At 37.4% G+C, this 20,882-nt stretch overlaps 1 protein-coding gene across 2 annotated transcripts in view; it reads left to right on the top strand.

Annotated features, from left to right (window-relative positions):
* PAK2 (p21 (RAC1) activated kinase 2) overlaps positions 1-20,882 on the top strand; it is a 91,634-nt gene that overhangs the window by 45,469 nt on the left and 25,283 nt on the right. Inside the window, exons 2-6 of one of the 2 annotated variants that reach the window (XM_032869347.1) lie at positions 913-1,120; positions 16,245-16,345; positions 16,677-16,824; positions 18,643-18,674; positions 19,350-19,457. In XM_032869347.1, coding sequence (XP_032725238.1) covers positions 934-1,120; positions 16,245-16,345; positions 16,677-16,824; positions 18,643-18,674; positions 19,350-19,457 — 576 coding nt within the window. In that variant the 5' untranslated portion in view covers positions 913-933. Of the gene's footprint in view, positions 1-912; positions 1,121-5,895; positions 6,014-16,244; positions 16,346-16,676; positions 16,825-18,642; positions 18,675-19,349; positions 19,458-20,882 lie in introns of those variants that run through there. The other variant, XM_032869348.1, reaches the window with a different exon arrangement.

Below are 20,882 nucleotides of genomic sequence, written 5' to 3'. Positions count from 1 at the left end.
GATGGGTCAGGTTCTATGGGACTATCTGCAAAGCTTACAAGGGACTAACACATGTAGTTAGAGTGTCAGATTTTCAGAGAAACCAAATATTGCATCAGTGGCACATTCTCATCCTTTAGGAAAGTTTATGTGAAGGCTAAGTTGTAATCACAAGGCTAGTGAGCGTGGAGTCAGATTCTTCATGGAGAGTGGTGTTGGTGGATATATTTAATAGCAAGTGTTCTGTCTCTGCTCTAGAAATGGACCTTTCAGAGACCCATCTTTGGATTGATCAGTCAGAGCATAGTCTTCCTCTGCAGAATTCTCTCTCTTTTTAAGACTGCCATGTTGTCTGTCTTTTCATTGGAATATACTCTTTTCATTGGAATATATACTCTTAGACTCAGGTGAATATTTTGATATGTTAGTATCATCATGCCCTCCCAAAACTTACCATCGTCCTCTTAACTGGACTTGGCTTTTCTTTTCTTTTTCTTTTTTTTTTTTTTTTAAGATTTTATTTATTTATTTGACAGACAGAGATCACAGGTAGGCAGAGAGAGGAAAGGAAGTAGCTCCCCGCTGAGTAGAGAGCCTGGACGCGGGGCTCGATCCCAGGACCCTGGGATCATGACCTGAGCCAAAGGCAGAGGCTTTAACCCACTGAGCCACCCAGGCGCCCCTGGACTTGGCTTTTCAAACACTCCCTCAACTAACCATTTACAACTTGGTTAGGGGAGATTACCTATATTAATAACCAATTTCATCTCTTACTCATTGAGTTTTATAAATTTTGCAGATTGCACCCTAAATGGATAACCTTTTCTAATTCAGAGTTGGAAGGAGGATAATTACTACTGTTTATGCTTGTCTGTACTATTTTTTACCTTGCTGTCAACTTGTTAACTGTATGATTTTGCCTTTCTATTTCAGGCCGTATCATAATTCCAAATCATGTCTGATAACGGAGAACTGGAAGACAAGCCTCCAGCACCTCCTGTGCGAATGAGCAGTACCATTTTCAGCACCGGAGGCAAAGACCCTTTGTCAGCCAATCACAGTTTGAAACCATTGCCCTCTGTTCCAGAAGAAAAAAAGCCCAGGAATAAAATCATCTCTATATTCTCAGGCACGGAGAAAGGTAAAACCTACTATCACTTCAAGAGTCTCAGTTATTTTATGTTACCGATTTCAATGTCTTTTTAATTGAAGTATATAGACAGTTGAGATTTTTATGGTGAGGGCAATAAACAGATACAAGAAAACTATTAATGGTGGTATATAGGCACTATTAGGCGAATTTCTCTTAACCTGTGATAGGAAAGAATTAAACTAAATATGTTGGCTTATCTACTTGTTATATCCAGTGAATTTCTGTAATCCTCTCCTTCATTTTCTAAGACTTGGGCCATAGTTTATGGCTTCCCAACATTAATGAGATTTGGATATTTGAGAAAGATCTACTTAAGAGAGTTTCTGATTTTTCAGTAGTAGTAATACTTGCACTTTTTATCGTGTATTCTGTTATGCCCTGAGAAGCATCAGAGGCAGCACTCATTGATCCGTACATCACTGTGTCTTCTGCAAACATTAGTCCAGTCCAGGGTTTCTTAACCTCAGTAAGATTGGCATTTGGGGGCCAAGTAACACTTTGTGAAGGGTTCTGTCTTGTGCATTAAATGGTCATCTAAGTTGAAGTCACTGAATTTGTTTTGATAACAAACCTAAAGAAAAAACCTGGGTTTTCAGAGCTTTTTCAACTTTAGAATTAGATAGGGATTATGAACTGGTAGTGGATTTCAGAGTAAGAATTAGGGATTAGTTTATTTGATTATATTAAGCATGACTGTATGGCTCTGATAGCCAGTAATACATTTAAGTGAAGATAAAGATATATTTTCACTTTTATAGCTAGGTTAATATTGAGAAGTAAACGCAGGTGGAAGAGGATTAGTGCTTTATACATAATAGTAAATGCACATTTAACTTGAGAGTTAAGAATACATAATCAGTGAAAATATGAATGATGTAATTTAATATATTTAATATTAATAAAGAATCAGATCTTTAAGAAATTAGATTTGCAGACAGGATGTAATCATGGGACAGTTGAAAACTTATTCCTTCTGTGGTATATCTCTTATTTCTCATTTTGCTTTTGAGATTTCATGTGGGCTTGTAACTGAAAACTTTCATGGAAGTATGTTTTTTAAATCTGTATGGGAAGAGGGCAGACAAGTGTGTGTCTTGGAGAGCACTGAATGCTTCTCTTCCATGGTAGTAAGTTAGTGTATGGAGTAGGAAAACCCAAAAATGTCCGTGTAAACACAATATTTATAATTATGGAGGTTAGAAAACAAATTTATGCAGTTTAGTACCAAATTGCTGACAGGGTTGAAATGACTTGCCTATAGGGAACAGAATGCAAAGTGGAGTGGGGGAAGGGTGCCTGGCTGGCTCAGTCTGTGGAGCACGCGACTCTTATTCTTAGGGTAGTGAGTTTAGTCCCACGTTGTATGTAGAGATTACTTAAAACAATAAAATCTTAATTAAAGGGTGGGGTGGGGGAATTCTCATGATGGGACTTAGGTTCAGCCTTGGAAAGGCAGAAAGCACACAAAAGGAAATGGGTTAATGGTAGGGTTTGTGAACAAGGTGAACGTGCATTTATGTAAGTTGGAAGAGCATACTCATCTCTCTGATCATTTTGAGAATCTTCTCATTTTACCTTCTTCTTAACTTCACTTTCCCTTTCTTTCCCTCCATTACTTATCAGCTATTACTAACTCAAGGTCCCCCCCATACAAAGAGAGGGTGAAGGTACATAGGATGGCTCTGATTGCATTTATGTTTATCCAGCTCTTGAGATCTGTAATTAATAACTGTTAAATTTTATTTTGTGATTTCTGGTCTTTTTCTTTTGTTAATCACATTCAAGGTCTAATAACTTTTTAGTATTAATATTAAAACTTTCCAGGCTATTTTATTTTACTGTTTTAAAGATGGATTGGTTGATTGGTTGATTTGACAGGGAAAGAGAGATTGGGAGAAGGAAAGAACCCCAAGCTGCCTCCATGCTGAGCAGGGAGCAAGCAGGGAGCGCTGAGCCCCATGTGGGACTCAGTTCCATGACCCTGAAGATTGTGCCTTAGCTGAAACCAAGAGTGCAACATTTAACCAACTGAGCCACCCAGGAACCCCTACAGGCTGTTTTTAAAAAAACAAATGAAAACAAAGTTTGAAAAAAAAAAAAAAAAGAAAAGAAAAGAAAACAAAGTTTGCCTTCTTACTCAATTCTTATTTTTCTTCTCTCTTAAAAAAAAATTCTATCAAAGGGGTGTCTGGGTGGTACAATTGATTATGCGTCAGACTCTTGGTTTCTGCTCAGATGGTGATCTCAGATTGTGATCTCTAGCTCCATGCCAGGCTCTGTGCTTAGCACAGTCTGCATAAGATTCTCTCCCTCTCACTCTCAAATAAATAAATCTTCAAAAAAAAGAAAGAAAGGAAGAAAAAAAAAGAAAGGAATCTTTGCCAAACTAGGGGTAAAAGATACTTTCTTATGTTTTCCTTAAAGTTTTACAGTTTAAACCTTTGAACTATCTGGATTTGTGTTTTATATTGCTGTAGAGACATATATTCACTTTTTTAAAAAAAACCAGTGACCCAGATCTTTCTGGGTTTTTTTTTTTTTTTTTTTTAAGATTTTATTTATTTATTTGACAGAGAGATCACAAGTAGGCAGGCAGAGAGAGAGGAGGAAGCAGGCTTCCCGCTGAGCAGAGAGCCCGATGCGGGGCTCGATCCCAGGACCCTGGGATCATGACCTGAGCTGAAGGCAGAGGATTAACCCACTGAGCCACCCAGGCGCCCCTTTCTGGGTTTTTTTGATAAAATCTTTCCCAGATCTTTTATCATTTCCCCACTAACCTGCAGTATGAGCCATTGTTGATCAGGTTTCCAGGTGTGCCAGGGTCTGTTTCTGTGTTCTCTTTTTATTGCATTGGCTTATTTGTCCCTTAGCTAATACTGTACCGCCTTAATTACTATAGCTTCTAATTCCTAATATCTGAGAGAGCAAACCAACCAAGTTCTTCTTTATGATCTTTTGGCCCTTGGCTCTTCTCTGTACATTTTAGAATTTGTTTATCATGTACTTAAGAAAAAAAAACCTGTTGATATTTTAATTACAATTGGATTGAATTTGCAGAACAAGATGGGAAGAATCGCATTCAGCTTTGTAGTTGAGAGTAGAGCACCTGCGGAGGCACTTTTTGTAGCTCAGTTGGAGGGAGGGAGGAAGAGAGAGAGAGGTGAAATGTTTGGAGGGCTGGTTTCTCCTTAATTCCTCTCATTCCCGGGGGCTTTTCCCTCCTTTTCCAGCGCAGCTTCCCACACTTAAAACTGTTCTTCATGGAAGCTGACATTTCCAACACAACTATGACCTGAAGCTTTGATGATTAGGAGGAAAGGAGAGCCCTGTGTGTGTACACAGCTTCATTCTTAAGTGAACACAGAGATCCATCTGCTTAATCAACCCCAAAATTTCTGAACTGGCCTTCTCCTGCCTATATCCTGAGCGGTTGTTTCTCTCCTCGGTTTTATCTGAATTGCTCTTCATCTTGAGGCATTCCTCATTCTTTTTCTTCCATTATAAATAAAAACATTTGTTCTAAAGGAGGAGGGCTACAGCATGTCATTAGTCTATCATCTTGAAACAGGAGTCTAGAAGGGAAAAAACTGTATTCCTTTTTTTTTAAGATTTTGTTTATTTATTTGACAGAGAAAGATCACAAGTAGGCAGAGAGGCAGGCAGAGAGAGAGAGAGAAGGGAAGCAGGCTCCTTGCTGAGCAAAGAGCCTGATGCAGGGCTCAGTCCCAGGATCCTGGGATCATGACCTGAGTCAAAGGCAGAGGCTTTAACCCACTGAACCACCCAGGTGCCCCTGTATTCTTATTTTATTTATGTATTAAGATTTTATTTATTTATTTGATAGAGACATAGCGAGAGAGGGGACATAAGCAGGGGGAGTGGGAGAGGGAGAAGCAGGCTTTCCGCTGAGCAGGAGCCTGATATGGGGCTCCATCCCAGGACCCTGGCATCATGACCTGAGCTGAAGGCAGATGCTTAATGACTGAGCCACCCAGGTGCTCCTGTATTCTTATTTTAAAGAAATCATAATTACCCTAAGATTTTTGCTGTCTCTACTATAAAGCCTGATATAGAGATACTCATTTTATGCTACTCAAATTTACATCTCTATTGCTGTCCTTACTAATAGATAGCTAATGTTTTCATTTAAAAAAAAAAAAAAGCTGGACTATCTTCAGTTACTCATTTTTGGTTAATCAGTGTCACTGAAGGAGTTAAGAAAATTAGAAATTAGATGTTTTATGACAACTTGAACAAATCTTTTCACATTTTGTTACAGATGTATAGTAGGAATCCTGTGCATGATCAGAGAGAGTGAGATAAACAAAGCACATGGTGTCTCTACTCTCCTGACACCTGAACTACAGCATAAAATTACGAACTGTGAAAAGTGGTGGTAGGGATAGTGTAAGATGTCTGTCTTTTCTGGGAAAGCTTCCTAAAGAAGTGACAGTGGAGCTGAAGACTAAAGAATGAATAAGTGAAAATAGGTAGGAGGATTATAATAGTTAAAATGTGTGTCTTGTGCCTACAAAAGTTTCAGTGGCCCACATCCAGGAGGGGTCATAGCACGCTCATGGAGCTGCGCAGGGTCCATTGTGACTCAAAAGCAGAGAGGGGAGGAAGAATAGCATGATGTATGGAGGAAACTGCAGGCAGGAAAAGAAGCTGAGCAGGTCATAAAGGGCCTTGTATTCCATGTTACAGAGCTCAGATTTTATCCTGTTTCCTAGGGAACCATTACAGAATTTTAAATAGGGGAAAGACCTGGACATATTTCTGTCTTAAATAGGAGAGACTAGTAGCTGTATAGAAAGTAGGTATGTTGCAGGCCTAAGGCTGAAGTTGGAAACTAGTTAGGAGGACTTTTCAGTAGTCCAGGTGAGAAATGGCTTAACAAGGCCAGTAATTTTGTTAATAAAAATGGTAATGAGGGGTACCTGGGTGGCTCATTGGGTTAAAGCCTCTGCCTTAGGCTTAGGTCATGATCTCAGGGTCCTGGGATCGAGCCCTGCATCGGGCTCTCTCCTCAGCAGGGAGCCTGCTTCCCCCTCTCTTTCTGCCTGTCTCTATGCCTACTTGTGATCTCTGTCAAATAAATAAAATTTTTTTTAAAAAATGGCAATGAGCCACTGTCTTGGCTTATTTTTAAAAAGCTCTATTCCGAGGGCACCTGGGTAGCTCAGAGGGTTAAGCCTCTGCATTTGGCTCAGGTCTTGATCCCAGAGTCCTGGGATTGAGTTCCGCATCGGGCTCTCTGCTCGGTGGGGAGCCTGCTTCCCCCTCTCTCAATGCCTGCCTCTCTGCCTACTTGTGATTTCTGTCTGTCAAATAAATAAAATCTTAAAAAAAAAATAATAACTCTGGTCAGTGTTGAATGGTATAGTACTTATTAACCAAGGCGATTTTCTTTTTCTTTCTTTCTTTTTTTTTTTTTAAGATTTTATTTATTTATTTGACAGACAGAGATCACAAGTAGGTAGAGAGGCAGAGAGAGAGAGAGAGAGAGAGAGAGAGGAGGGGAAGCAGGCTCCCTGCTGAGCAGAGAGCCCGATGTGGGACTCGATCCTTGCACCCTGCGATCATGACCCGAGCCACCCAGGCACCCCCCAAGGTGATTTTCTAATTATTCAGTCTCTGCACACTTTCACCTCTGGTTAGTGATGAAGATGACAGAACTGTAAATATCCCTTCTGGTCTAAAAATTGAATTCTAAGATTAATAAGAGTAGCCCATACCCATCTTCCTATTTTTTAGAGAATACCCTTCTTTGTGATGAAATAAAGGTTTACTAATTTTGAAGCTGTTGAGAATCACTGATTCTTTTAGAGTAGAAATAGAAGAGTCTTCTTTTTAAAGATTTTATTTATTTATTTGACAGAGAGTGTGTGCACAAGTGGGGGAAAGGCAGGCAGAGGGAGAAGCAGGCTCCCCGCTGAGGGGCCTAATGTAGAACTCTACCCCAGGACCCTGGGATCCTGACCTGAGCTGAAGGCAGTTGCTTAATGGACTGAGCCACCCAGGCGCCCCGAAAGACTCTTCCTTTTAAAGAGATGGGGATTTTTTAGCCTTAGACTTCAGTTCTAATGTAGCCTATAAGGTGGTGGCCTTAAAGAATATGGCAATTATTTACTTAGGATTCTTGTTAAGCACCTTCTGTGTAACTAACCATGACATAAGGGCCCCACCTCTTAGCTGAAAGTTGCTGCCTGCTTATTTTCTTTTGTCTGATAAAGTTGGAAGGTGGTTCTAAGAATCTTTTTTCCACCTCCTACACTAACAAGTTGTGGGTTTTATTGGAAGTTTCTTTCCTTGATCCATTACTTCCCAGCAAGTGATCAAGTTGCCTGGTGGACATCCGTTGATAGATGATCATGGGGGTTTTTCTCGGTGGTGGTCCTTTTAGTTTTGGTTTCCAGAGTTATAAAGGAATGATTCTCTTTATGTAATAGTAGCCTTCCCACAGATGGTTTAATTTGAGACCTGCTTCACTATCTTTTTGTTTTAGATATTTTTTAAAATAACCCCTTTCCCTTCTTAAGACAACTAAAATACAGGGAGTATTTGTATGTATGTATGTGTGTGTTATATAAAAAACAAATGAAATTAAATAGATTTTTAAGATATTGGGTCATTTCCTTTATAGTGGACTAGTGTACTTAAATGTGTCTCAAGTTCTGCTTAATTGTTTTTACTTCTTTAACTTTCTATTCTGTACTCCTAATATAGGTGAAACTTTCTTTCATAAAGGTCTCTAAATTCAGCATTCCCAAGTTGAAAAATATGGTTGGGCCTTAGATACAGGTGGAACCAGGAATTCTCTGGCTGTATGTCTGGTCTGTCTTTTTCTGTATTACCTGGCTTTATTTTTTTTAATTTCAGGCTTTTTTTTTTTCCTCTGCTTGTTAGGAAACAGCCCTCAACAGTTCTCGAGGTTTATTTCTTATAACTTCATTCACTAGTGAGAAACTGATTTTCCGGTGTTAAGTTGGCCTTAGTTTAGATATGCGCTCCTGAACCATGCTTATTGGCTGAAGTGTGGGGGGAACAAGGGCTGACCTGGCTTGAATTTCATGCCTACCTTGGACCAGTCATCTGTAATCAAGGTCATTTAAGAAAATAGTATCTTTGCCAACCATATGCAAATCAAAAGTGGGATGCTGAGCAGATTTTTTTAAAAGAAGAGGAAAAAAGTACTTCAGTAGTATATGAAATTGTTTTTATGTCTTCGATTCAGAGCCGTATAAAAAATAAACTATTAGTTTATAGTTGGTTAAAAAATATTTCCTCCTGTATGCAGATACGGAGTTGGAAGTCTAGGGATTTCTAAGGAGTATTCCAAAGAGAAGTAGAGGGCATGACCTCCAAACACTCAGAGTGTAGTTGAAAATGAGAGGTTGTTTATGATAGATGAAACTGTGCATTTCAGTAGAGATAGCAAAATTTATACTAGCCTTGTAGTTGCATTTCCCTCTGCTCCTTGCTACACCTAATTTGCCCTGCCCGCTTACCATAGTCATATCTCTTGTAAATAAATGCGTGTCACGAGACCCAAAAAAGAGATGGACAGTTGAGCACAAATCCATCATCACTAGTCAAAAAATATAATATGTTTCTTACTATTGCTGGGTCAGTAGCATCTTATAAACAAAGAATAGTGTGTACAGTGACCTTTCAACTGTAGATATGCAGACCTATCAAACAACATGACTTTTAGCTCATTTATAGTAGAAGACTTCTCTGGTTAACAAAGCAGGTTGACAATACAGCAGATTGACCACATGCCTCTATTCACTATCCCTCCCCAGACCCAAGTAAAATGACAGTTAAAAAGATGTTTTTAATATAACAAGGGCAAAGAGAATAGAAGAAGAGACATAGTATACATTTTTGAAAGAAGGATGGAAAAGTGACATCTGACTAAACTGAACAGACAAGGACCTATCCTAAGCATTTGCAGATGGGAATGTCTGTGAGAAGTGAACCGGTTTCCTTGTAAAAATCTCAGAGGTGTAGGATTTAGGGACACAACATCATGTGTGTGTGGTGGGGTGGGGAACTATAATACTCAGGCTGAAAGCGGGGGGGCGGGGATTAATTGAAAATCTATGTAGGTGGTGTCAGAGGCCCATTAGGATCCCTTCTTTACCCCATACAGCCAGTGAAATGTTTTAAGTCCCATCCTCCAGTAGAAGAAAAGAACAAACTAATGTTCATATGTATTTGAGGAGAAATTAAACCTACAAGGCTTCTCATCCTTGTCAGAGGAGTCAGTGAAAGGTGTAGCACAAGAATAAGAAAGGCAGATTTCTTAACTATAGGAAACAAACAGGGTTGCTGGAGGGGCGGTGGGTGGGGGAATGGTGTAATTGGGTTCTGGGCATTAAGGAGGGCACTTGATGTAATGACCACTAGGTGTTATGTGCAACTGATGAATCACTAAACTCTATCTCTGAAACTTAAAAAAAAAAAAAAGGAAGAAAGGCAGATTCAAAGCATGTTAACATGTTAAATTTGTTTCTAAGCCCTCAGACCAGAGATTGGAAGATTTTTCTCTGGATAAACAAATGCCCTGGAAAAAAATACTTTAGGTATCCCACCCCCACCTTTAATGAAAAGGCTGACTTATCTTCTAGTTAACTTTTTAAGACTTTTCTGTATGAGTAGACAGCAAAGGATTACTAGACATTTGAAAAACACCCTTGTTATAAGAGAGTACAAAACAAAGGGGATAAAAAAGGAATATAGAAGAAACAGACAGTGGAGGTAAAGGGAACCAACCTATACATGCAAGTAAACTATATAATCTTCAAAAAGATCAAAAAGGCATCCATAAAATAAGGAAAATATTCTCAGAGAAAGAATGATCAGAAAACAATGAAAAGTAATTCTTGGGAAATCAACATTTAAGATTACCAAACCAAACCAAAGATACCAGTGGGTAGAAGATTTGAAAGACACTCAAGAAAATTCTCCCAGATTATTAGACAAAAATACAAAGATGGAAAATATGAGAGGAAATATATGATTTACTGATCTAACTAATAGTGAACCAAGAAAATAATCCAAGGAATAAAAGAAAAAAATTTCCCAGATCTGAAGAATACGATTTCCAGATGGAAGGGACTCACTGAGTACTCAGCTCAGTGAAAGAATAAAGACCTCATCAAATCGTATCATCCTGAAATTTCATAATACCACAGATAAGACAGCAAAACCTGTTACACTTTCAGTCAAGATGGAGTAACAGGGACCAGATTTACCCCTCCATGTGAAAGAACTAAAAACTGGCAAAAAATATACAAAACCATGGTTTTCATGATGTTGTACATCAGATAATAAAGAAAAGCAGTCCCTGAGAAATGGGAAACAGTGGTGGTAAATCCTATAATTGATCCAGCTTACTGTCTGGTGTGAGTTGTCAGGCTGCAGCAAAGGGAGGACAATTAAATGGTCTCCTAGAGCTAAGAAAGAGAACTAGGAGTTGGGAGAGGTCAAGGCAACTAGTTTTTATACACACATACCCAAGAGAGAGAAAGATCTGTAGAAGTCCCCCTTGAGTCTTCAGTAGCACTTGTATGTGCGAATAACTACCCAGAGCTGGAAAAGGAATCACTGGAAATGCCGAAAGGAAACTATTCCTCGATGTCCACAGGGCCTGGAATATTTCCTGTTCACACCATTCAGAAAAACATTAATGGGGTAGAATTAGCTCTATATTAAATGTTGCTCCAATTTTACGTAACAAAACTTTCTAATACCTAAAAGGATCAACTCTTCATAAATTTGTTTCTTCGCCATATGAGTGGGGAATAAGAATAGCCTATCTGTGTCTCAGAACAAGCTCACATTTGTAGGAACACAGAAATAGCTAGTATCTACCAGGGAAAAATTTTCAGTGTTTGGCATCCATTTAGTATTTTTCAGGCATGCAAACACCCATAATGAGTAAAATCCATCAATTGAAATCAATTCAGAAATGACACAGATGATGAATTAGTAAGCAAGGATATTAAAACAGTGAAATACTGGGGCACCTGGGTGGCTCAGTTGGTTAGGCGTCTGTCTTCAGCTCAGGTCATGATCCCAGGGTCTGGGATCAAGCCCCACATCGGGCTCTCTGCTCAGCAGGGAGCCTGCTTCTCCCTCTGTCTTCTTGCATTCTGTCTGTGTCAAATAAGTAAAATCTTAAAAAAAAAAAAAAAAGGGGTGAATAATTATATTCCATATGTTGAAGAACCCAAAGGAAAGATTCAGCATATTTAGAAGTAGTGATGGAAAACAGAAAAAAAGAACAAATCAAAATCCAGTGGGCAAGATTAACAATAGATTAGGCATTTCAGAAGGAAAGATAAGTGAATTTGGAGACCATGGCAATGGAAACCATCCAAAATGAAACTTAGAAGCAGAAAAGTGAAACAAAAGAGAATAGCTGTGGGACAAACTACATGCAGAACTAATATAAGTGTAAATGAAGTCTCCAAAAACTGGACACTTTAAAAATCTTAAAAAAAAAAAAAAACTTATTAAAAAGTGGCTGAATACTTTACACATTTAATGAAAGCTATAAACCTGTAGATTTAAGAAGTTCAGTGAATTCCAGAGCAAAAGAAATATGATGAAAACTACATCATGACACATAATCAAACTGTTTAAAACTGGTGATAAAGAGAACATTTTAAAAGCTTTCAGACCTTTGGCTCAGTTTTCTGTGAACCTGAAACTGCTCAAAAAAATAGTCTATTAAAAAATAACAACAAAAAAACCTTGTTGTAAGCCAAAAAATAAGCTGCCAGAAAGAAAAGACACATTACATTTAGAGGAACAAAATATGACAGTGGATTTCATGGAAGTAGCAGTGCATCTCAGAAGATAAGAAGGAACATCTTTAAAGTACTGAAAGAAAAAAAAATCTGTCAACCTAGAATTCTGTATGTTGTGAACATCTTTCAAAAATGAAGGGGAAACAAAGACTTTTAAAAATATATAAAGCCTAGTGTATATATATATATTAAATATATAAGGCTGAAAGAATTTATCACCAGCAGGCCTGCCCTATAAGAAATGTTAAGCCAAATCATTCAGGCAGAAGGAAAATGTTATCAGATGGAAATGTGAATCTGCATAAAGGAATGGAAATCACTGGAAATGGTAAAAGTTTTTTTTTTATCTAAATCTCTTAAAAAGTAACCGAGTTTTTAAGAAATGAAATTCTGATACATTCTATCACATAAATGAACCTCAAAAACTAAGTTAAAAAAGCCATTTACAAAAGACTGCACGTTGTGTGGTCCTGTATATATGAAATGGCCAGAATAGGCAAACAGAAAGATTAACGGTTGCCTAGAGTTTGGGAGAGGGAGAGGGAACAATGAGAAGTGATTGCTAATGAGCACAAGGTTTCTTTTAGGGGTGATGAGAAAGTCCACAGTTAGATTGTGGTGATGGTTGCACAGCTCTTGCTCACTCACGCTCTCTCTCTCTTTCTCTACTAAAACCCAGATGAACTTTATGGTATATAAAGAGTTACTTAAAAAAAAACAAAAACAACAAAGGAGGGTTCCTGGGTGGCTCAGTGGGTTGATCCTCTGCCTTTGGCTCAGGTCATGATCTCAGAGTCCTGGGATCAAGGCCCGCTTTGGGCTCTCTGCTCAGTGGGGCACCGGCTTCCCCCCTCCCCACCCCCATGCCTGCTGCTCTGCCTACTTGTGATCTCTTTCTCTCTGTCAAATAAATAAATAAAATCTTTTTAAGAAACCAACAAAGATAAAAGGGAACTATAAAAAATATTTAATCAAAAAGAGGAAAAATGTAAACAATAGAGAGCATTAGAAAACAAATGATGAAATGGTAGATTTAAACCTAGCTGTATCAAGGGCACCTGCTTGGCAGGAAGCCTGGTTCTCCCTCTTCCACTTCCCCTGCTTGTGTTCTCTCTCTTGCTGTGTCTCTGTCAAATAAATAAATAAAATCTTTTTTAAAAAGTAAATAAAAAGCAGAGGTTATACTAACTATATGCTGTCCACAAGAAATCCACTTAAAGGGTGCCTGGGTGGCTCAGTCATTAAGTGTCTGCCTTCTGCTCCGGTCATGATCCCAGGATCCAGCTCTGCATCAGGCTCCCTGCTAGGCGGGAGGCCTGCTTCTCCCACTCCCCCTGCTTGTGTTCCCTCTCTTGCTGTCTCTCTCTCTCTCTCTCTCTCTCTCTCTCTCTCTCTGTGTCAAATAAATAAATAATCTTTTTAAAAATCCACTTAAATATATAAAGCTACAAAATAGGTCAAAATAAAAGGACTTTTTTAAAAGTCTGCTAGCAGTGAAAAGAAACCTGGACGGACTAAAATCAGATAAAGTAGATTTTAGAGCAAAAAATAATGCCCTAAATATTTAATGGATAAAGATAGGGAATAGGTTATTTTAGGATAGTAGTAAGGTCAGTTCATCAAGAGGATATAATAGAAGTAAACATTTATGCACTTAACAGTAGAGCAAAAGCAGATATAATTTTAAGGAGAAATAGACAATTTCAGTTATAGTTGGAGATGCAAGTACACTTCTCTCAGTAATTGGTAGAGCAAGTAGACAGAAAATTGCTAAAACTGTTAATCAGCTTTGACTAGTTGATATTTATGGAACACTCCACTAGCAGAATACCCATTCTTTCTGAGTGAACATAGACTACTTACTGAGCTAGATCACATTCTAGGGAGATTTTTTAAAGCCTAATAAATGTAGAAAGATTCAACTCACACAAAATATATTCTATGACCACAGTGTATTTAAATTAGAAATCAATAACAGAAGAATCCCTGGGAATATTTGGAAAAAAAACCCACTTGCAAATAAATGAAGAAATCAAAAGGGTACTTAGGAAGTATATTAAACAGGATGAAAATGAAAATTCAAAGCATCGATATCTGTATGATGCTGTTAAGGCAATACTTAGAAGAAATTTTAGGTATTTTTTTTAAGATTTTTATTTATTTATTTGACAGAGAGAGAGATCACAAGTAGGCAGAGAGGCAGTCAGAGAGAAAGGAGGAAGCAGGCTCCCCACTGAGCAGAGAGCCCGATGTGGGGCTCGATCCCATCATGACCTGAGCCGAAGGCAGAGGCTTTAACCCACTGAGCCACCCAGGCGCCCCGAAATTTTAGGTATTAAGCATCTGTATGAGAAAAGAAAAAGATGTTAAGTCAGTGACTTAAGCAAAGCCATCTTAATAAACTAGAAAGGAAGAGTGAGTAAGATCCAAAGTAGTAGAAGAAAAGAAATAACAAAATTCAAAATGGAGATTAATAAAATAGAAGAATCAATGAAACCATAAGCTGATTTATTGAGACTATCAATAAAATGGATAAACCTCTAGGCAGACTGAAGGGGGGGTAGAGGGAAGACACAAATTACCAATATTGAAAATGAAAGAGATCACATTTTTATAGATATTAAAAATGATTAGGGAACAAATTCAAACATGTTAGATAAAGTGGGAAAATGTCTTGAAAGACAAATATTCAACATTCATTCAAGAAGAAATGGGTAACTTGAAAACAGTGTCTCTAGGAAAATTTAGTTTGTAGTTACTAATCATCCACAAAGAAAGTGTCAGACCCATATGGCTTCCATGGGTGAATTCTACCAAATGTTTAAGGAAGAAATACCAACAGTTTTACATAATCTTCCAGAAAATTGAATGGAAAGGAATACTTCCCTATTAATTTATTTTTAAGATTTTATTTATTTATTTATTTGACAGAGAGCACAAGCATGGGGAGCAGCAGAGGGAGAGGGAGAAGCACACTCCCCACTGAGTAGGGAGCCCAGTGCAGGACTTGATCCCAGAAACCTGGGATCATGACCTGAGCCGAAGGCAGCAAGATGCTTAACCAACTATACCACCCAGGCCCCCCTCAAGGTTTACTTTTATAACTACAGCTGTCAAGGCAGGCTGGTATTGGCATAAAGATAAAGAGATCATTGCAACAAAATTATGTATCTAGAAATAGACCCAGGCATATATGGACAATTGGTTTTCAACAGTAGTTCAAAAAGTCATTGACCTTCTAAATAGCAACACTGGAGATTAGAAGAAGGGGGGAAGCATTTTCAACCTAAATATATATATGTGGTCAAGAAGTATCAAGGGGTAAACCAAAAAGAAGAGAACAAAGTATTCAGAAAATATTCTAGCAAGGGTAAAAGGGAAGGAATGTGCTAGGAGGACAACTATGCCAGAAGTCTGGGCATAAACTACTGCAGATTAGAGCAGGAAGATCTGAGGAGTGGGGATGGGGGTACTTACAGAGAATACTATTGATAGATGTGTGTCAGAAATAATTGGTGGAACCATGGAAAAACTGGGAAGCATTAAGATGTAGCAGTTATTGGGGCGCCCGGGTGGCTCAGCTGGTTAACCAGCTGCCTTCGGCTCGGGTCATGATTCCAGGGTTCTGGGATCGAGCCCCGCATCGGGCTCCCTGCTCAGCAGAGAGGCTGCTTCTCTCTCTCCTCTCTCTGCCGCTCTGCTTACTTGTGCTCTCTCTCTCTAGCTCTCTGTCAAATAAACAAATAAAATATTAAAAAAAAACAAGATGTAGCAGTTATTAACTTGAATAAAAAGAAAAGCTAGAGTTGGTCAAGAAAGGTGGTGTGCTTATTGTTAACTCTTTGTTTATACAGTCTATACTATCTAGGTGGTCGGTGGTAATAATGTAAGTTGTTCTTTTGGGATGAATAGAGCCAAATGGAAATAGGACGTCATTCATAGACTTTGTTTTCCAGATTGCTCAGTATCTGAAGTGTAGGCCTCTTTATAAGAACCAGTGCTCTAAAGGGCTGTTTGTTCTGTCGTCTGTCGGGTGCTCTTTTATTCAGACCTGGTGCTGGGTCAATCCAGGTACCTCTTTAATAAGGACACCAATATGGTTGTCCCCACCCCTGCTTGAAGACAGAATAGGTTACTTTACTTTTATTGGTTTCCTATCAGCCAGTGTCTTTAGGGGAAATCTCTTCTAGAAAAACTTTGTTCCTAATTGGTTCTTCGGAGAAACAGATTTATGAGTACCTTGATTAATCTTGTTTAAATAGGCTGATTCTTTTTTGAATGTCCTCTAGGAAGTAAGAAGAAGGAAAAAGAACGGCCAGAAATTTCTCCTCCATCTGATTTTGAGCATACCATTCATGTTGGCTTTGATGCGGTTACTGGAGAATTCACTGTAAGTTTACCCAGTTGGGACTCATTTATGTATCAGCACTCAAATCTTTCTTTGCAGTACTTAGGTTAAAGCTAAGTGTTCTATCCACGTATTAACTGTGAATTCTTAGTGCTTTTCATTTCTTACAAAAGTGTTTGTGTTTGGATGTATCTTTTTCTTAGGGAGCTGAGCCCATTAGTTAGAATTACACAAAATAGATCTAAAAAAATAAGACATTTTATAATTTAATCAAGGCTACAGTTGATTGACTTGTTTTTTATGTGTTTACTTTTGGAAATTGATTTTATTGGAGCAACTCAAAACAACTAATTTCTGAATATCTTTTTGTTAGGGCATGCCAGAACAGTGGGCTCGATTATTACAGACCTCTAACATCACCAAACTAGAGCAAAAGAAGAATCCTCAGGCTGTGCTGGATGTCTTAAAGTTCTATGACTCCAACACGGTGAAGCAGAAATATCTGAGCTTTACTCCTCCTGGTAAGACGTCATACTGTGGTAAATGGTTGATTCAAATGGGATTGCAGAATTGGGAAGCACACCTAGATAAAAAGATTGCTTCTGGAAAAGTAAAAAACTGTGGTGTGGTTCCTGTCTCTATTGTTGCCCCTGTGTAGATCTGCCTTTTGTAAACTAATTGGATCAGCTTTTACGCATAATTTGGAGTCTGGGGAGTATGTTAATCTCTTAGTTTTGCCAAAAGTGGATGTTTTGGCCTTTTGTTTGTTTTTTCATGTCACTGCTTTGGAATGACTCCCAGCAATAAAAGAGAAAGCGCTGATTTATAGACCTGTTCATACTAGAAATATATTTATTGTTAGTAGAATAGGAGGAGCGTTGTTTGCATATTTAAATACACAGACTTTGAGGTAAAAAATGTTTAAGTCCATTCAAAAATTAAAACTTATCAAATATACAAACATAAAATAAGCATTAGAATGAAGATTTTTATACCTTGGAATTAGATTATCATTAGGTAAGAATTGGAGTATAGTGGGTTTTTGAAAAAAAAAAAAAATAGTTTATTTGTTCAAATCAGGGTCAGAATAAGGACCATGCAATATAGTTGTTTGCTGTATCTCTTGATTCTCTTTTGATGTTTAGGCTTCCGCACATGGATTCTCATACTGTTTTCCTTGTAATTTATTTGTTGACCCATGGACCCATGGATTTTGCTAATTACATCCCCAAGGTGTCTTTATATTTCTCTGACCCCTAAAATCATACATGTAGTATTAATTAATTGCAGTTGATTACATTTTCATAGAAATATGGGCTGTGCTCAAAGAAAAAATAGAGAGCACTTGGCCAAATGATCTTGACTTTTTTAGTTAGATCTTGATCTCTGTATCCTTAGCAAAAGGTCACACTTGTCCCTAGAACTTCTGTGTCAGTATGTCTGTAAATTAGTATTTTCTTAAATCAGTGTTTGACCAGAAAATGGTATATTCTTTTCACCTATTTTTCATATTATGTAGTTAATATTATATGTTAGTTATATTAACTATATACCTTTAATATAATATTTATAAATATATATTTATATACTTAAACAAATAACAAATATAAGTATGTTGTATATGTTTATTAATGTATAGTATGTGTTAAATAATATTATATTATACATAATTATATTAGTTAATGATCTTATTTAGCATATATTGCTAGATATTATATATATGTATAAAAATGTAAAAGTCTCTGGGCCTGTTGAAAAGTAAAACAAAACAAAACTTGCTCTTTTAAACTCCAGAATGAATGTTTCAACGTTTAGTCTTCACAAACTGTGTTTTGCCCTCAGGAATATGCTTTCTTATTGATCAGAATTTATGCCAAGTATTTTCCTTTTCATAGTTGCTGTTATCTGAATAGTTCCTTTAATTTTTTAGATAGACCATTTTTTTCCTGGAGAAAGTGTTGCTATGAATAAACTTCTGTTTTAATATATACACATGGAGAAATATAGTTACAAATGTTTTTAATAACTTTGTTAAAATGTAGTTCAAATGCTATAAAATTCACCCATTTGTAGTATGCAAGTCAATGATTTTTAGTAAATTTACAGAGTTCCATTAAGATTTGAGATTTGTTAATACAGTCTCATATAAATTCACATTTGATTACTGGTATTGTCATTTTTCTCAAGGTTTACTTCATCTTCAAATGTAATCAGTCTAAGAACATTTTACTTGCTCTGCTTTGTATTTTCTTCCTCTTATTTTTTTTCCTTCTCTTTATTATATAGACATTTTCTTTTTTGAGTTGTTGACTTAGCATTATTTTCTGTTTTGTATTCAGAGAAGGATGGCTTCCCTTCTGGAACACCAGCAGTAAGTTAATATATTACTTCTTGTAGCTCTTGTTCTAACTTAAGTTACTCAAAACTAATCTCAGTTTTTATTTAGCATTCTAAAATAAATTACAGTCATCAGAAATAAATAACTACTTAATATGTTTTAAGCTAGCCACTTGATTAAGCAAATAAGGAACCCATATTAAGTAAACAGTTTCCTCAGGAGGAAACAATCTCTTTTGAGTTTTATGAAGATAAAGTGCGGTAATAAGAAACGTACCTACCTAGCACACACCTGGCATGTAGTAAGCTCTTTATAAAAATTAACGTCGTCTTTTTATTTCGTCAATTACCATTTTTGAAGGTGAATCTAGCTGTCTTAAATAACAGAAAATGACTCTGACTTACACAGATCCTACAGGATCTTTATTTTTGGTTTTAACAAACAAAGTGATTGGTTCCTTTTAGGGCTTAAGGGACATAAAATTGTCCATATAAAAGGTATAGATTTTCTTTTAAGAAAACTTGGTACTTATTGTAAACATTTCATAAACTTTTCTGTAAGTTATAGGATTCCTTTTACTTTTTAAGTGATTAGAACTAATGAGGTTTTATCATTTTGAAATGAGCTATTAAAGAAATACATTTTTTCAAGTATGTTTATTGTTATATCTGACTTGTCTTCCTTGCTTTGCTCATGTGATTAATGCAGCTGAGTACCAAGGGATCAGAAACTTCTGCAGTAGTAACAGAGGAAGATGATGATGATGAAGAGGCTGCTCCTCCTGTTATTGCCCCACGACCGGATCATACAAAATCAGTGCGTGTCTGGGTACTTGGACTGCGGATGTCAGGGCATGTGTGTTTTTAAGAAATAGCAGTCTGTAGTTGTCTGCCAGTGATTAATTTTCAAAAGCCCTCAGTATGGGGAAATCTGATGAGATCTTTACCTAAAAATCATTAATCAAAAACTAGGTTTTTTGTTTTGTTTTGTTTTGTTTTAATTAAAATTAAATGACTTCCTTAAAAGTTAAAATAGTTACCTCATTGTTTCTCCTTTCTATATTACCCCTTCTCTTCCAGAGAATTCATCTATTTCTCTGGCTTTCTCTGTTTTTCTCAGTGCAGATAACTGCTATATCTAAAACTTAAATCTTCTTACCCAAATTGTGTAGATAATCTCCCATTTTACATTTCTCTTAAAGTCTTGGTGTCATTCAGGAGGCTGCAGAGAATGAAATTCCCAACCGGATAGGGAGCAGTTTAAAAAATAATGATCTTAGGGGCGCCTAGATGGCTCAGTGGGTTAAGCCTTTGCCTTTGGCTGAGGTCATGACCTCAGGGTCCTGGGATCGAGCCCCGCATCGGGCTCTCTACTCAGCAGGAAGCCTGCTTCCCCACTGTCTCTCTGCCTGCCTCTCTGGCTACTTGTGATCTCTCTCTGTCAAATAAATAAATAAAATCTTTAAAAAAAAAATAATAATGGGGCGCCTGGTGGCTCAGTGGGTTAAAGCCTCTGCCTTCAGCTCAGGTCATGTTCTCAGGGTCCTGGGATCGAGGCCTGCATCGGGCTCTCTGCTCAGCAGGGAGCCTGCTTCCCCCTCTTTCTCTGCCTGCCTCTCTGCCTGCTTGTGATCTCTCTCTGTCAAATAAATAAATAAAATCTTAAAAAAAAAAATAATGATCTTAGAGAAAGAGTCCTGTATCCCTGTGCTAGTACAAGGAAAGTGCAAGAAGGTGGTGTGCGGTGAAGTGCTGGCACAATCAGCAGGGAGGGCTCTGAGGACTGCTGCTGCTGGGTCCTAATTAACAGTAAAGGGCTTTGTTTTCTGGCTTTACCTCCTAGAATTGGCTGTTAAAATGAAATGGTAGAGCATTGGATATTATATAAGACTGATGAATCACTGGCCTCTATCTCTGAAACCAATAATATACTTTATGTTAATTGAATTTAAGTAAAAAGCTTAAAAATAATAAAAAATAAAATGAAACGGTAGAAATCATCTTTGGTAAAAGGTTTTTTTTGTTCTTTGGGGGTTTTTTGGTAAAAGTTTTTATGAGAATTAATAGTTAATTCAACATCATGTTTCTGTAATTTTGCTGTTTATTTCTCTTTCGTAGTAAGAATGCTGGCATATCCTTTTAGATCTGGCTAAACTTAAATTTCATTCAGAGATCTGGTATTTTCCTAGACAGACTCTTAAAAATCTATACATCATGTGTCAAAAGTGTTTAACATTTATTC

This window comes from Lontra canadensis, unplaced genomic scaffold (genome assembly GCF_010015895.1).
Source record: "Lontra canadensis isolate GAN:19392208 unplaced genomic scaffold, GSC_riverotter_1.0 scaffold38, whole genome shotgun sequence".
In the NCBI taxonomy this organism is placed as follows: Eukaryota; Metazoa; Chordata; class Mammalia; order Carnivora; family Mustelidae; genus Lontra; species Lontra canadensis.
Note: the sequence above shows the minus strand (reverse complement) of the source record. Positions and strands in the feature narration are given on the sequence as shown.